Source organism: Sus scrofa, chromosome 2 (assembly GCF_054392235.1).
Source record: "Sus scrofa isolate SSC_HxYL_T2T_F1_AM1 chromosome 2, Sscrofa_HxYL_maternal_Yorkshire_Landrace_v2.0, whole genome shotgun sequence".
Lineage (NCBI taxonomy): Eukaryota > Metazoa > Chordata > Mammalia > Artiodactyla > Suidae > Sus > Sus scrofa.
The window spans coordinates 96674355-96692281 of NC_139384.1; the positions used below are offsets into that span (position 1 = coordinate 96674355).

General features: G+C 44.7%; 1 protein-coding gene across 24 annotated transcripts in view; it reads left to right on the forward strand.

Annotated features, from left to right (window-relative positions):
- PDE8B (phosphodiesterase 8B) overlaps positions 1 to 17927 on the forward strand; it is a 329914-nt gene that overhangs the window by 200815 nt on the left and 111172 nt on the right. For all 24 annotated transcript variants that reach the window (XR_014838091.1, XR_014838094.1, XR_014838092.1 and 21 more), the window contains 4 exons: positions 1815 to 1874; positions 4165 to 4222; positions 9499 to 9587; positions 17206 to 17284. Coding sequence is in view for 19 of the 24 variants with exons in the window: in XM_021084468.2 (XP_020940127.1) it covers positions 1815 to 1874; positions 4165 to 4222; positions 9499 to 9587; positions 17206 to 17284 (286 nt within the window). In the remaining 5 variants the exon portion in view is untranslated. The remainder of the gene's footprint in view (positions 1 to 1814; positions 1875 to 4164; positions 4223 to 9498; positions 9588 to 17205; positions 17285 to 17927) is intronic.

The following is a 17927-nucleotide window of genomic DNA, read 5'->3' on the forward strand; positions in this document are numbered from 1 at the left end:
CTGGGTCGCCAGCACACGTTCCCTTAGATGCGTGGGGCCACGTTCTCAGCTGATGTACGTTCTTCGTTGTCATCTACGGCCTGGGATCCCTGGCTTTTGAGCTAGACTGGACCTTAGCTAGCATGCTTCCTTGGACCTGTGCTCTACCTGTTCCCAGGTCCCCCTTAGTCCCCTCAACCAGGAGCAGTCCTAGTTCCTCTGGCCACACCAGTTGCTCTGGAGGAATGGGAGAGAAGAGATCAGCAGCAGAAAGGGATGCAAAAGAAACTGAGCAAGCTAAGCTGAGCTGAGCTGCAGGCCAGTGAGTTCCTCTTGCTTGAGCCCCATCCTTAGAATCCAGCCCAGCAGTGTACCCAGGATGCTGCCTTGGGGCAGAAGAGGCCAGAGGAAGGTGGGAAGGGCTTAGTGTTTCCCTAGCAATGAGCAGCACATCTCTGTAACACTGTACTTTTTTTTTTTTCATTAGGTGTCTCTGGTATCTTTGCTGAGAATTCAGCAGGCTCCTAAGTAGGAAATAAGTGGAGCTTCACATTGCCAGGACATGGTATGGGGTGGGGCGACTGCAGGATGTAGTCTCTGCTGGCCCTACCACCCCCTAGAGAATTCAGGCCTTCTTTCCCAAGGATCTCATTCCAATACCACTTACCCTCAAGGGGAACCGTCACATCCTGGTTATTTTCAAGAGCCTTCTACTCACATAGAGTAAGGTCTCAAGGGACGGGACATGGGAAAGTTACCTTTTTTGGAGAAAGGTGAGGAAATTTAGGAATCAAAGAGGACGTAGCAATATGAGCCGCCTGTCCTGGGCAAGCAGTAGTGCAGACACATTACCATGGAAAGGAGCACGAATGCCAGTAGCTGGGAAGAAAAACAAACACAGGTTGTTTTACAAATGACTCAGGAGCAACCCTGAGCCTTCTGTGCTTGGAGATGATCGTTCTTTTTTGCAGGACCTGGAAATGAGGAGAGGCCAGGCCCAGGAAATGGATGGAAACAAGCTTGCTGATTTGTTAAGACTCAAGTCTGTGGCCCTTTATTAAGAATTCATGCAATGCATGACCCCTGGCTAGAGTTAGCTAGAAACTGAGTTGCAGCAGAGGACACTTTTTGAGAAGATTTATGGACCTCAAAATTCTCTATCTTCATGTATTTTAATCCTGTTAAATTCCCAGGGAATAAAGCAATTCTATACAGGTGGTCGTAGTACAACAAATATCATCATAGTGACAGTTTCTATATTGAACATTTCTCAGCCCGAGTTGGTGACTCACTTGTTAAGTATTTAAGCATACATAACTGTACAACTAAAGAATTTGGATGGCCCTTTGTACAATTTTTGAAAGACTATATCCAGCTGCCAGTGGTCTTTACTAGAAGGTCAACTTTCTGAACTATCCACTCTTTTAAAAGAAAAAAAAGATCCACTCCAATTAGCTCCCCAAGTACAAACTGATAAGTAGAGAATTGTAGGACTGCCAATTTTCTTGCAGAGTGGAATTTCAATCAGAAAACATGGGATTTCAGTGCAATTTGCCAGTTTTTGAAGTGGAAAATTGGCAGGTTTGACCTACTGGAGAATTGCCTGGGAGTTTAAAAAAAAAAATTTTTTTTCTTTTTTTTTTTTTTTTTTCAGTAAAACGAAGAGATTGTCCTAATCCACAAGGGCATCTTTCTTTGTTGTCTTCCATGTGTTTTCAGACTTTTTCTTGAGAGGGACATTTGAACGTGTGCCATTTTTACCTTGAAGTTCTGAGTCCACTTAAAGGAACAAGACCCAATCACCTGGTGTGACATGGTGCTGTGTCTCCTTGCAGGTCAATCCGGGCCACAAATCCTTCGGAACACACGGTGATCCTGGCAGTGGTTTCACAAACGTAAGCTCACCTCCCATCCCCAGCTGGGAGGATATGGTTCATCCTGAAACATCTGTCTGCTACAATCCAGTCTTGGCACTGACAAAGCAAGAGGGCGGTCTTTGACCTTGAACAACAACTTGAGATCTTTCTGGGGGAGGGAGGGTTCTTTGTTCTGCAAGTTTCTAGAAATATTTAGGTTTTTCTCTTTTTCATATCTGATTCCTGTTAGCACAGGCTTGTACACCTCGGGGGGCGGGGGGGGAAATACGGTGACTCATTATGTTCTAGAAATGAGTGGAAAAAATCTGGAGAGGAGGAGGTCTGGAGAGAACATTGTTCCAGCTTATCGCTTTTCTTTGAAGAAAAGAGATGAAAGAATGCTTGGTTTTTTGTTGTTGTTTTTTTTCCCCCCACTTAAGAAACAAATCATAGCGTGAGAACAGAGGCACTAAATCTCCTGCAAGAAAGGGATTGTGCAGTTTACGTTGGGACTGTTAGGTGGCTTGAAGCAGGACAGCAGGATATATGCCAGTGTTGGAAGAATAAAAGGATTGAGCTGTAGGTAGGAGACTGTGGAATGAGAAACTGCTGTGCTGTGTTGATTGTCTGAAATGGCCACCAGCACTTAAAAGACCTGGAAAGGGGACACGATGATGGAACAGCAGCAGTGCCTGGAATCTTGGCAAGTATCAAAATTGGTTGTCATCACTTAATGGCCATCATTAGCTTTGGAGAGAATCAGGCCTTAATTAGGGCCTAGGACTGACTGGACTTGGCCCCATCTGGGTGAATGGCACAGATGCTGCATTGAGGGAGTGGACAGACCAGCGACTCCAGAGAGAGGTTTGGTCTCCCAGTCAGGGCAGGGTTGAGCTATTCATTCCAAAGCCCTATGAGGACAGTGGGAAATCTTGGCCTCAAAGTCCTGCCCTCATCAAAGACGTCTTCCCACCTGCTGCTCCTCAGTCTCTTGTTAGGAGCTGCCACCTAGCGTGGGCCCTGGGCCACAGAAAGTGAAGCTGCTGTCCCAGGGCTTCCTTCCCTCCTTGCCATCTTGGTGGGGGATGGAATCTCAGGGGGAAAGGTGGAGGGCATCCAAGACGTGAGACGAGCCTTCTGCAGGCCTCTTGCTCTTATTTTATCTCTCGGGACTGGGAGCTCTTAACGGGGTCTTAGAGTCCTAACCTGCATGCAAGAGAGTACTGGGCCACACAGCATTTCCCGAAGCCTGGCTGGTTCCATGGGCCCAAGAACAAAACATCCTTTGCACCTACTCATGTAGCAAGAATGTGTGGCGAGTAATGGTTTGCTGTGTCTTAGGAGGATTTTCCACCTTTCCCCCCTATTTTTAAAATATTTCCTACATAGAATTAATAATAAAATGAATGCTGTTTGCCCCCCCCCATTTGCGCCCCCATGTGAAATAGAACATGATTAGTACCTTGGGAGCCCTTTTTGTTCCCCTCCTGATTTGTTGTTGAGAGGAAGTAGAATCTTGAGTTCCCTAGGAGGAAAGGGCCAGGGAAGAGAGCCTTTCCCCGCTGGGCAGAATTCAGCCCCAGGTGATGCCACAAATCGGCACTGGGATTTCTCTTCCTCTTCTCTTTCTGCCTCTCCACCCAACCTCCACTCTCCCATTTTTCTTCCCTATTGACTCTCTCGGGTATCCTGTGGCTCATAAAGGTGGCAGCAGCGTGACTGCACGATATACGCTATCCCCCAGCACCACCTTGCACTCAAACCAACTGTAGGCTCAGTGTAGGACCCCTTGCCAGGAAACGAGTGGCGATCATCCATTGTGGGGTTTTTTCTTCCCTTCTAACTTGGTTTTCCTGACGTTGCCTCTTTGCCATTGGCTCTGGGGCCCTGCAGCCTCGAATGCCAGGTGACTTCCTGAGGGTTGAACCCTATTAGGTCTTGGGGTGGGAGTCGTGCATCCAAAAGGTTTGGGGATAGCAAAGAGAACAGTGGTCTCTGGGGTAAGTTTTGCACCTAGCTTGTCCCCTGATGGGTCTGCTCCCGTACGTATGCCCCAATCCCCAAGGAGCCCAGGGCTGGAGAGGCCTGTCTCGTGCACCTGTGGTGATGCTTTCACAACCATTGCTGGAGTTCCTGCTCATTTTGCATCTGAAGACAGACGTGGGGATCTGGGTCCTATGAGGTGGGCACACCCTGCAGGCACACATAGCCAGGAAGCAAGCCGCTCCGAGAGCCGCTGTCCTGCTTGCCTTTTCGCTCTCTCTGTGTTTCAGCATGAGGAATCCTGGTTCGTATCTGCTAAGTGACCGCATTTTCTGCTTTGCTGCAGATGCAGTGACCATGAAGAGGCCTCAGTCCTCCCTCTGCTGCACGCGGGCTTCAATAGGGTACGTGGAAGATGATCCTGCACCCTCCCCTTGGTGCAGACCCCTACCTTAGCCAGACAGGCGTGGATAACTGTTGTGGGAATTAAGCCTGGGACTGTGAGGGAGAGGAAGTAACGATTCTATGGGGTGGTGACGAGCACCTGCTAGTCAGGCTCGTTTTCCTTTTTCCCTCATAACTTTGCATATCTTAACTGCAGATAGGTAATGGCATAAAAAGCTATCACATTTTATCAGGTCAAAAATTCTGTAGTCCTCAAGTAATCTCATTTAAGTCAGTTCAGCGGATTAGTGTGTGTGTGTGTGCCCGAGCGCGTGCATATGTGCGTGAGAGAGATTACATACAGTTAGTTCACCAGATCAGCGCCCATGGCTCCATATTCATCAGAGCTTAGCCAGAGCTTTCACCCTGGGGATGGGCCCATGACAGCAACAGCATCTTAGGAACTCCTCGTTGGAACCATAAATGTTGGCAAGGAAAAATTCTGCGTGACAATGACATGAACAACGCTGATACTTAACTTCAAGATGAAGACCGACTGTTCAAAGGAAACCAAACAAATAACCAGGTTTACCCAGTATTTCCAGGGTAGGGACAGTAGGACAGTTTGGTTGGAGGCAAGGCTGTATGTTTGCAAATGGAAAAGAACAGGATGGAATCAGGTGAGAGAGGGAAGAAAAGAGGTGGAAAAGATAATCAAAATGTGGAACAGTCAAAACATGACTTTTGAGGAGTTCTCTTCATGGTTTAGTGGTTAACGAATCCGACTGGGATCCGTGAGGTTTCGGGTTCGATCCCTGGCCTCGCTTGGTGGGTTGGGATCTGGCATTGCCATGAACTGTGGTGTAGGTTGCAGAAGCAGCTCAGATCCCGCATTGCTGTGGCTGTGGTCTGGCTTCGATTTGACCCATGGCCTGTGAACCCCTAGACTGTTCAGAGAAAATAAGATTTCATAATTGCAAAGAAAACAAACCTTTACAGAGAAATGGTGGAGGACCTCACTTTATAGTCTTGAAGTTTTAAAATAACAAACATATTTATCCTATTTAAAAAAAAGTAAAAGATTAATTACCCTTTGGGGAAAAAAATAGGTCAGGGTAGAGACCCACAGTTGCCTTACACAACTTTTGCTGATAATTTAAACTTAAGCAAGTGACTTGTAGCATCTTATGAACTCCTGGTTTAAACCAGAAATACCAGCAAAGAAAAATTACTTGACAACTTCATGAATAATACTGGCACTCAGCTTGAAGATTAAGGAGTTGCTGTCATGGCTCAGTGGTTAATGAACCTGACTAGCATCCATGAGAACACAGGTTCGATCCCTGGCCTCGCTCAGTGGGTTAAGGATCCAGTGTTGCTGTGAACTGTGGTGTAGGTTGCAGACATGGCTCAGATCCAGCATTGCCGTGGCTGTGGTGTAGGCCAGCAGCTATAGTTCCAATTGAACCCCTAGCCTAGGAACCTCTATATGCCACAGGTGCGGCCCTAAAAAAGACTAAATAAATAAACAAAAAAACTTGAAGATTAAGATTGATTAAGGATATTTACCAACAAACTAGATTTACCTGGTATATCAAGGTCTTTGATAGGAGTACTCTGAATCTCAGATACATGTAATGCATTCTTTTCCTTCAAAAACAGGAGGCTGCCAATGCTTTGTGAATTAGGAACATTCTTTTGGGTGCTTTGAGTGATGGTGTTTTGCTACCCTGGGTTCAAAAAAAAAAAAAAAAAAAAAAAACCCTTCTTTGTTGTCAACCATAGAGAAGCAGAAATTGCCCATGGCATGGAGTTGTTTTGTGCTTCCCTGTGCAAGAAGCAGTGCTACGTAAAGTTTGGAAGGTATCGCCGTGGTTCACACGTGTGATGGAAATGAATGTTTGCAGGTGACAATGTCACTTACTCCCCTAAGGCTTTCTTCTTATCCATCGTGGCGTCTCTCAGAAGTGGCCGTTCGGTTCTGGGCGCTGTCGTGCTATGCTGCTGCTTCTCCGTGAGTGCGCCTGAGACAGGGTGGCTGAGTTTCAGAACCGAGAGTTGGAAAAGGAAAAGTGTCCAAGAAGCTATGTGGCTGGGACCTCTTTACTTACGCATTTTCTTGGAAGTAACTAAACCTGCTCAGTTTGCACAGATCTTCTGCGTAATGTTGACCACCCAGGCGCCCCACTGCAATGCTGTCCTTTGTGTCTGAGGCAGGAGCTCTCAAGATGTGAGCTTGGAGGTTCTCTCCACTACCTGGGGACAGATGGGAGAAGGCACCGCACACTGGCAGTTACGCTGATGAGCCCCCATCACCGAGGTGCTGTTGAGTGTCTTTCTGGAGGTCAGCTTTTAGTTCAGTGACCCTGCCTCCGTCCAACTGGTGTGGCGATTGGTGCTGTTGGGAGTGCTAGCATCTTGTCTGGGGGGCTGAGATGGCATGGTCATTACAGAAAAGCTTAGGAGAAACACCTGCCCTCTTCGAGTACAGACACTTTCAAGTAAAATTAAGAAGAAAAATACCATTGTTCCTTTTTGATTCTTTTTGTAATCTGCTTGTGTTGCTTTGTTTCCCTCCGTCTAGATGCGGTGCTGCTTTTTTGCGGGCAGCCATGATGAATAGAGTCCTTTGTGGAAGCATGAAAAACAGTACCTGTCAGGGATCACCTGGTGTTCTTTAGTGCAGGGTGTGATCAAGGCCATTTGCCAGCTAGGTCAGGGTGCCCCTGAGTTGTTGGGGCTCTTTCCGAGAGAAGCACATTGCACCTCAAGGCGGTCCCTCCTCAGTTACTGTGGCACACAGTCATCCGAGGCTGCTCTCCAGGTGGCAAGTCTCCTTTTTTGGGCACAATCTTGTCTCTGGCAACTGTCTGCCCAAGCACCCTCCCAAATATGCCAGCTATTCTTCTCGCCTTCCGAGAAGTTGTTTCCCATCTCTGAGTTGTTTTGATTGTATTAAATCATCTGCTGAAACTCAGCTCTGTGTTGCGAGCTAATTGGCCAGTGCTTCAGTGTGTGGGTCCCTGAGTGGGGTTCTGGGAACACATTGTACCATCAAGTATTCCACAGCAGTTCCCCTTGAAGCCTCTGTAGCTGTGTGTGAGCGGCCAACTGCATGGTGCTCAGCCCTCTCTGAGCCTTTTAGAATGCGCATCTTAGCAAAGGGCGATGGCCGCTGTTTTGCTTTCAACTTTTTGAGGACCTCTTGATCTGTTTGGAATGATGCTTATAAGTTCATTCAGCAAGTATTTATGGCGCACTTCCTGTGAGCAACACTGTGTGCTAGGTGTGTTGGGCATATAGTGGTCAGATACAGTTCCTCCCTGGATAGGCTTCTGGTGGAGAAGGAAGGGGAAAACCAAGGTTAATTATTTGTTGGGTTCCCTTCTAGGTGAGTTAGTTGATCCTCAGCTACAGAGGAGGAATTTAATGTTGTCTCCATTTTTACAGAAGAGGAAACAGGCTCAAAATGGCTCGCTTGCAGCGCTCATACTCATAACACATCAAGATGCAAATGCGTGGTGTTTAACTCCCAGCTCCATGCTGGGTCCTCCAAACTCATGTTTCCTAAACTGTTCCATGGACTCCTAGGGTCTCCAAGCTCTTAATAAGTGCCTGTGACAGAAGGCTTCTGTGGTCCAGTGAGTGTGGGAATTAGTGAGGGCTGTGTTTCTCCTTTTCCAGAGAATGGATGGTACACCTGGGCAATATCACGTCTGAGCACATGGAGAAGTTCTGAACCAAAGACATCTTTCTGCATTTCTGAAAGCAGAGCCCAGGAATCTGCGTGTTAACCAAATGCCCAGGCCATTCTTGATATGTTGGAGTTTGAAGAGCACCATTCTTGGTTCACTCAGTTTATTGCAGATTTCTTGGGAAGCTCCCAAAAGATGGTTTCACTGCCTTTAGTCTACAAAGCACTTAACTGAGTCACTTAGGTACATGCAAAGTGCTCCAGGGTCAGAAACCATCACCTGACAGAAGGCTGATCTTCATTGCAGTGGAAGTTCTTAGGAGGCCTAAAGAAAAATAAGAATAAAAAAATACTACTTAGATTGGAAGGTAAAACTATAGCATGATTTTATATATATATGTAATATATATACACAGAGGCATAATAAAAACCTAAGGGAAATAAACCAGAATGAATAATTCTAGCTTATGACATTATTTGTGATTTAGGGTTTTTCTTTATATTTTTCTGTACCTTATACACTTTAAAATGAATTTTACTACTTTTCTAGATAGATATAGACAAAAGAAGTTTACTTTTAAAGTTTCCATTTAAAAACAAACAAACAAAAAAAACACCTGGTGTTCCCACCATGGCTCTGTGGAAACGAATCTGACTAGTGTCCATTAGGACACAGGTCTGATCCCTGGCCTCGCTCAGTGGGTTAAGAATCCAGCATTGCCATGAGCTGTGGTGTAGGTCACAGATGTGGCTCGGATCTGGCATTGCTGTGGTTGTGGCATAGGCTGGTGACTGTAGCTTCCATATGCTGCAGGTGCAGCCCTAAAAAGACCAAAAAAAAAAAAAAATTAAAAAATTAAAAAAAAAAACCCTATCTGTTTATTCCAACCTTCTCAAAAACTTGTTTTATCACATTCCTTTTTTGTACTTTTAGAAGCATCAGTCAATACTGCCCAGAGCTCAGTTACAGACTGACCTATAATCTCCACCTGTCCAGAAGCTAGACCAGAGCCTCACCTTGTCTAACTCTGCTTTGTAAATGGAAAGGACTTCCCTCTATGTGTTCATGGTTGCCCCTCTGTCCTTAGCCCTTTCCTAGCTTCCTCCTGGGATATGGGGGGCAAAGGACAGGGCGAGTCAGGGGGCTTTGCAGGTAGGGGTGTGTGTGTGTGTGTGTAATGGAAGGGCATGCATTAAAGTACTCAGGATGATGAAGGGACCACTTCTACATGGCGCACACTGAACACAACCAGGATCGGGTTTCAGAGGACTTGCCTTAGTGCAACAGAAAGAACAGGTGTTTCAGGAATTAGCCAAGTTGGGGAGGTGTTCTAGCCCTTGTGTATTTATTTCCCTGTGAATGTTCATAGTGACAATTTCCCGACCTTTGTTAAAATAGAGTTAAATGTACGGTATTATCTGCTCTGTTGTTTCTTACACATGGAAGCAAGTGTGACAACTGTTTGATTTCATCTTGTGTTCTTTCCTAATTGTCTTATGTAACATTGTTACCTGAGGGTAGAAAAAATGGATACACTTCCTTGACTATTTTAGCAGTAACTGTATATGTCTTACGTGTTATCTTCAATTTTTTTCCCCCAGAGATTTATGGAGAATAGCAGCATAATTGCTTGCTATAATGAACTGATTCAAATAGAACATGGGGAAGTTCGCTCACAGTTCAAGCTAAGGTATGTAGCAAAATAAGTTGAACATGAGTTTAACAATTCTGCAGGAAAGCTTGGCTGTCATCAGGCTGTGGGTCAGTGGTTCTTAGCTGAATCCAAGGGATTCTGAAGCCCTTAAACCAGTTACAGTAGCTGGTAAAAGGCAGAGTCTAAACTGGGAGCCCTTTGATATAATGAAATAAATTGGAAGCATTTCTTCTTTTGACAACATTTTCCACTATTTACAGCTGTTTTAAAATTATACCCTAGGAAAAGTACTGTTTAACTTCTGTACAATTAGACTGAGATTAAGAATAGCCTTTGAGGAGTACTTTCAACATTTATAAATTCCTGCTTGGATTGTTATGGATAGGGACAAACCAGTGGGGCAAACCAGTGCATGCATAGCAAACTATGCTAAGTTCAGTAATTGCTGTGTATTTGGGATAGAAATTTCAGCAGGCCTGCTTGTGGCCTCAGTGTGAATGAAGTGTTTTCAAGAAAGTGGTTTTGAGTCTTTTTACATGTATCTAATGCTCTCTGGTACCCACTTCTGGGATGAATGGATTCTCTGAGGGTCTGGCTGCTGGCCAGAACTCGAGGTGGTGGGACATGCTTCTGGAACATCTTGGAATATCAGAGTTCTAGCTCCTGCCTGGTTGTGCTCAGCCTCCACTCTGGCATGCTCTCAGGACCCTGATTTCTTCAACCTGCCCCACCTTGAGCAGAGAGAGAGAGAGAGCAGGGGAAAGAAGAGGCATTCCCAGCCCATGGCCCCTGGGAAGCCAATCCCATGTGGCTCCAGCCCATTGGGTGCCAGAAGATCCCTGACTTCTCTCTCTGGCCAATTAAGATGTCCTGAGGCTTTCAGGCTCAGGGAAGAATACATAAGATAGTACCTCATTGAAATGGTTACACTTCTTAACTTGATTACTTATTTTGCATTCAGAGGGAACAAAACCTTCTTAAACTTAATTTTTCTTGACCATCCTTTGTCTCTTGGAAGCAAAATGGATTGGCATGAACCCACAGAGGCAGGCTTTTCTGGGGTTCATCCTGGTCAGGGAAGTCACTTTTTGGTGGATAGAGAGCTTTAAGAAATAAAGGGTGAGAATAAACAGTCCTTTAGGTGGGAAAGTATTAAAAAAGATTGTGAAACCAGAAAAAAATTCTTTGGCAAGGAGCATTGCCAAAGATTTTTCACTGTACGTTAAATCCCTTGGTTTCTTTGTTTCCATGTGCGTATTAACTTCAGAGAACTTAGCAGAAGTTTTAAGGAAACCATATTGCCTTTATGACAGAAATTGATGGTTTTTAATTTTACATTAATTGTTTTTATTCCTGTGGGTCTCTACTGCTTTTATTGAAGGTAAAGAGACGGTACTTTTATTGTAGATGTTTTCACAATAAAGTTAGAAAAAGAAGGATTTAGTTTTGGTTGAATTCATTAACTGTGTATTAGTTACAATGAAAATGAATAGCAGACACTTTATTGTTTTGATAGTTCATTGTCTCATTTTATTTGAAATGACCGCGTGAGTTTTCATAGGCCATGTTGAACACGATGGCACAAGTAAGATGTCAGAAGGCGCCTTGTCCTTGGTGAATGCCAGGAAGGCTGGTCTGGAATCAACCTCCTCAGCCAGCCCAAGGGCTAAAACAAAGGGCTTCCAGTTACCGTGCTGATGAGATCTGCTTAAAGCCAGGGCACTGAAAACTTCTCAAGATCTCATCAGATTCAGAACGTGGCAATGTTCTCAGTCCCTAACACCGCGTAAGACCTGGAAGTTCTCACCCCTCACTGATGAGCTGGTTGGGGAAGCTGGTCCCGGTCTAGAATCATAAGGAAAAGGCTCAGATTCTTAATATAAATCAGCGTGAAGCTAGTGAATGGACCTGTCCCCGCAGCCGCAGTCCCAAGCAGGTGGGTTTGCCCAGAACATTGATGCCCCCTGCTTCCGCACCAGCTTGAACCTGGCTGGTAAGGAACCTCTCTTTCCAGTCAGGAGAGCCGAGGAGAAAGTAAAGCAACAGTTCTCCACGGGAGAAGCCAGAGGAGGGCTGATTGGTCAGTTTCTTCTGATGCTTTTTGGCTTGTTGCACTGTGGCTGTCTCCCACTTCCTTCCCAGTTTTGGGAGGAGAAGTCTGTGTGTGGTTTGACTCTCCCTGGGTACACCACACCTGGGCCCAGCGGGTAGGTGACAGTGACCTATCCATGGGTCCTCCCAGCTCCTTAGGGCATTCAAGGATGTCTAAAGCATTTACCTGCACAACAGAGGCTGGCAGGTAATTCTGTCACTTGCTGCAGATGGGGAAAATGAGGCTTTTTATACAATGCCAGAATAATTATAGTCTAATTACATAATACTTTTCCCTGCAATTCCGCCCCCAGCGGCAGCTAAATATGTGGCATTACTGGCATTCTGCAAGGACAGTCTGTACTGCAAGGATGATGTTGAATGTTGAAGGCAGACACATCTATCCAGGTCTTCGTGTATGTTAGTCATGTGTACTTACCCAAGGACAAAAGAAGGTCATGTGAGCAAACATAAAATACCTCACCCAAAAAATTCCACTATAGAAGAACAACTTTTAAAGATAGAACAAAATCACATTTCTATGTACCTATGATGAATTACTGTATTGAACAGAAGAATTCATGAAAGGGGGAATGACTAGGGAGATAGGGGCTCACCGATGACCCCTTGTCTTTGGTGTTCTTAGGCTTCTTTATCATGAAAACAACTTTTTTAACCAAAATACAGATCAGATTTGATGATTTGCTGGGGGGTTAAGTTGGTGAGTTGAATGCAGTACCAGCTATTGTTTCATCATCAGGCAGCCTGATATTTCTTATCTAGGGGTTACACCCAAGTCATCACCTTTACTTCACTCCAAGTCTTAAGACAAGAGCAGTCCTCGATTTTAGAAAGAGTCCATTTCTATTGGGCAAACCTTTATATTCCGTGGAACACGGCACCTCATTATTAACCAACATTTATAGAGGACGTTATCCTCATGCGGGCTCTGCGTGACAACCATTGTGTTACAGGAGTAGAGTGTCTGAGCTGTGATGCCTTAAAGTAACCTGCTGGCCTTGAGCACCTCCATGGTCCCTTGCCTGCTATTCCCAAATCCCTGATGGGATACAGATGTATGTACAGAACCCTCTCCCTACACGCCACCACCTTGCCTAGTCCTCCCCTTGTTATCAGCAGCCTCCGTGTGTGTGTGTGTCTATGGGGGTTTGTGTTTCATTTGAGTACATTCCAGGTAGGGACACAGGAGTCATGTAACCCCCCCACCCCCCACCCCCACCCTCCGCCTCCAGCTACAATTGACAGAGGGAACATTGAGATCCAGGGAGACCCTTGGCATGATCACAGCTACCCAGTATGTCAGTGGCAGTGCCAAAGTGGAATCCAGGCACCCTGCTTTGTTTCCTTTTTTTTTTTTTTTTCCAGTCTTTTTAGGGCCACGCTTGCAGCACATGGAGGTTCCCAGTCTAGAGGTCACATCAGAGCTGTAGCTGCCGGCCACAGATAGAGCCACAGCAATGCCAGATCAGAGCCACGTCTGTGACCTACACCACAGCTCATGGCAATGCCAGATCCTTAACCTACTGACTGAGGCCAGGGATCAAACCCCCAACCTCTTGGATGCTAGTCAGGTTCATTAACCTCTAAGACACAGTGGGAACTCTGGGTAGGTTCCCTGCTTTCAGTTGGATGCACTCTGCATTCCATCATAGCACCATGTTCTTTGTGGACTTTTTAACCTGGTCCCTGTAATATTGACCCTTTTCCTGCACATCTTCATGGACTTGTAAGAAGATGAAGGGGAAATGGTTACATCGCTGGTGCTACATCTAGGGTTTAACACCTAGATTTCCTTCCCCTTGTGCTTTTTCCAGTTTTCCAATTTTTCAACCTGAAGCCTGCAAAAACACATCTGAGGTCCAGAGTTATATGGTTCCCAAGAACAGAAAATTAATAAAGCTCAGGTTCTTTTGCATGAAGGATATTAATAATTAATACAAGCAATTAAATTCCCAAAGTCTAGGAACATGATTCACATTGATTACCTCATTTTGCTGCAAGTTTATTTAAGTAGAAGTCATCAACCAAATTGGTTTAAAGCCTAGATCTAAACATTGCAGGCCAGTAGCGTTTGTCACAGGGGAAATAACCTGCTGTTCCTGCCAATTGACTTTCACTTCAACTATGGATAAGAATCTGCTTTGTCTGGGGGAGTTCCCGTCGTGGCTCAGTGGAAACGAATCTGACTAGCATCCGTGAGGAGGCAGGTTCGATCCCTGGCCTCGCTCAGTGGGTGAAGGGTCTGGCATTGCCATGAGCTGTGATGTAGGTTGCAGACGCAGCTCGCATTTGCCGTTGCTTTGGCTGTGGTGTAGGCAGGCAGTACAGCTCCAGTTCAGCCCCCGGCCTAGGAACCTCCGTATGCTGTGAGTGCAGCCCTAAAAAGACAAAAAAAAAAAAAAAAAAATCTGCTTTTCCCATTGTGTATGCTTTGCAGTGAACATCTAATAGATAAATTTAGCAGTTGGAGCTCAGTGCTTGTGTGAAGGCAGCCTCTTGAATTGACGAAAAACAATTATACTCTGAAGAAGCTGTTTACATACCTAATTGAGCCACATGGGTACTTTAAGAAAATACTTGGGCAAGAGAGGAATTTATCATTCGATAAGATTGGGGAGCTCTTCATTATCCAGCTCCCAAAGCTAAGGAATTCGCCTACACAGAGTGTGGTTTTCCCTGTCTGATGTCTGGAGCTCAGGGAACGCTGTCCTATGGTGCTACTTAAGGTTCTGGACCCGGATGCCTGCGAAAAACTTGGGATAAGACTAGCTCTTGGCTGCATCTTCAGGAGAGACAAGTAGGGCGATTTTAAAGTGCTCTTTGCTTCTTTTTTTCCCATTTTAAATGATCGTGTTTACAGATGTAGCAATGCTACTAGGACACTACATAGCTCACATTAGGTAGACGGGAGCAATTTTATTTTTTAATTGAAGTATAGTTGCTGCACAGTATTATATGTTATAAGTATACAATATACTGATTTATGATTTTTTTTTTCTTTATAGGGCCACACCTTCAGCATATGGAAGTTCCCAGGCTAGAGGTAGAATCAGAGCTGCAGCTGCAGGCCTACACCACAGTCACAGCAACACAGGATCCAAGCCTCATCTGCAACCTATGCCACAGACACAGGAACACTGGATCTAAGCCACATCTGCACCCCACACTTGCAGCAAAGCTGGATCCTTGACCCACTGAGCAAGGCCAGGGATGAACCGGAATCCTCATGGATACTGGTTAGGTACTTAACCCACTGAGCCACAACATAAACTCATACTGATGTATGATTTTGAAGGTTATAATTCATTTATAGTTATTATAAAATATTGGCTATATTCCTCATGTTTTATAGTGTATCCCCGTAGCTTATTTTAGACCTAATAGTTTGTACCTCCTACTCCCCTACCCCTATATTGCCCCTTTCCCCTTGCCTCTCTCCACGGGTGATCAGCAGTTTGTTCTCTAGGAGTCTGCTTTTGTGGTTTTATTCACTCATTTATTGTATTTTTTAGATTCTATAGGTAAGTGATATCAAGATAAAGTATTGAACTTTCTCTGTCTGACTTATTCCACTTAGCGTAACGCCCTCCAGGTCCATCCATATTGCTGCAAATGAAAACTTTTCTTGGAGTGCCTCTCTTGGCTCAGCATGGAAATGAATCTAACTAGGAACCATGAGGTTGTGGGCTTAATCCCTGGCCTTGCTCAGTGGGTTAAGAATTCAGCGTTGCTGTGAGCTGTGGTGTAGGTCTCTGACATGGCTTGGATCCGGCGTTGCTGGGGCTATGGTCTAGGCCGGCAGCTACAGCTCCAATTCGACCCTTAGCCTAGGAACCTCCATATGCCATGGGTGAGGCCCTATAAAGACAAAAAGGAAAAAAAAAGAAAACATCCTGCAGCCATCAGAAATCTCAGTTGGGTTGGGCTTACATTGTCCTCCCTTCACCTCTGTCGTGATAACTTCTCTTACGCTCCCACACTGGCACCTCCACCTCTGCAACTGCAGGAACACTACCCATCAATGGGCTAAAATCCTTTACTTGCTGTGCAGGTTGTCTTGCTGTTGTTGAAAGCAGCTCTTTGCTTGATATTTCAGGTACACTCGTGAGAAAAGATAGGTTATGATTCACTTTTCTTTTTACCAACAGTCTTGAAAGCTTTAGAAAACAAAGAAATATTATTCTGAGATCTTGCAAATAAGAACAAGTACTGTGTATTGAATTCTTAGATTGTCCCAAGGTCTTGGAGAAATGCCTAACCTAAACTATCTGGTTTGAGTCTTAAACAACCTGTGTTATTTTCATTTTGTAGATGAGGAAACTGAGGGCCAGTAGCGATCAAATACTGCCCAAGGTCCCATAACTGGCAAAATACCAAGTCAGATTTCACCCAGTTTTTTTCTACCGTCTCCCTTGAAAACAGTTCAAAAAAGAATGGCATCGTTAAATGCCCCATGGGTGGAAAAAACAAGTAACATTTCAAGAGTTTGTTTTATAAGAAATGACATTAGTAAACAATGTTTTTTTTTTTTTTTTTCTGATAATGTGTAAGAAAGCCTTCACCAGGATTCTTGAGACAGCCAGTACAAATGACAAAGCTCTAGTAACTAGCTACATACTTACTGGGTTAGATAGGAAATAACTGTATTTGGACTTGCTTTTGATTTGGAAGGTAGTTAAGATTTTAGCCAAGAAGTTGAGAAATGGAAAGGATTTCAAAAATTCCAGATGGACAAGGAAGGTCACCAAGAAAAGTGCCTGTCTGGAGAGCTATACAATTAATCAGGCAAGGGGACATCCTCGGTATTGGGCTTTCTTCAGGCTGGTGGGTGTTGCTGAAAGCAAAGTACCATGAAGGCTGGCTTATCAAAGGTCACAACAGTGAGAAAAGAGATGGTGCTCCTGCCATGGTGCAGCAGGTTAAGCACCCTGCGTTGTCTCTGGGGCAGCACCTGTTCCATCCCCGGTCTGGCACAGTGGGTTAAGGAAACGGCATTGCCACAGCTGTGGTGTGGGTTCCAGCTGCAGCTCAGATTTGATCCCTGGCCTGGGAACGTCCATATGCCACAGCTGTGTCCAAAAAAAATTAAAATAAAAAAGGAAAGAAAGGAGAGAAAATGTTTCTGTGTCTGTTGCAAAAGGCCAGAATACCTCAGATCTAATTTGGGCTTAAGACTTGACTTCTCCAGGACCACACAGTGAATGGAACGGAACAGCATCATTAACAGAACACAGGAGACCTGCGAGGCCATCTCCTGCATCTTTGCTCTCTGGTGTCAGTATGAAGGTTTCATTTAGCACATGGGGAGTTCATTCCATGATCCGTGAAGGTTTTGCTGAATTACATTCTTCTCTTTGTATCCTGTACATAGAAATACATGATATTGGTTTATTCATTTAGTTTGAAAGGCTAGACCTCTTTGCAAAACCGCGTATCACAAGGTGCCCGGTTTTCATGAATCTGAGGAATTGTCTGGTAAATGAACAGATGAAATGCTAATGGTTTTGTGGCAGAACTAACACGAATCTTTTGCAACTTTCAGGGCCTGTAATTCAGTGTTTACAGCATTAGACCACTGTCATGAAGCCATAGAGATCACAAGCGATGACCATGTGATTCAGGTACGGGGCCCCTTTTTATCTTTCAGTGTCAAAATACAACCTTTCAAGTTGGAGCCCCCCTTTTCCAAGCACTTTGCCGTCATTCTCACATTTCAGCACATTTTCTCTGGAGAAGGGAACATCAAAGTGTGCAAGGAAAACAGACAGACTTAAGCTAAGAATTAGATACTCAGTAAGAATAAAAATGAATTCTGTTCAGAACCGGCTATTTCTTTGACAGCAATGGGACAAATTCTTGAGACTACCTGGGAAGACATTATAGACACAGAAGTATGTCAGAACTGGAGAGTACATGCTTATAAATGCCTTGGGAACAGAATATTAACACTCTTCATTTATTGGCCTATAGCTGGTATTCCAATTATAAACCACTCTTATGTAATACTAAAATCATCTTCCTAAGAAAATGGGTCTAGCAGACAGAACTTTGTTGAAATGAAGTTGTCTTGATATGTGTTGGAAGGTAAGACATTTAGACTTCAAAAAAATGCTTTGAGGCGTTCCCACTGTGGCATAGTGGGTTAAGAATCCAATTTCAGTGGCTTGGGTCGCTGCAGAGGTGAGGGTTCTACCCCCGGTTTGGCACGGTGGGTTAAAGCCTGGCCTGTAGGTTGCAGATGTGCCTTGGAGTCAGTCCCTGGCC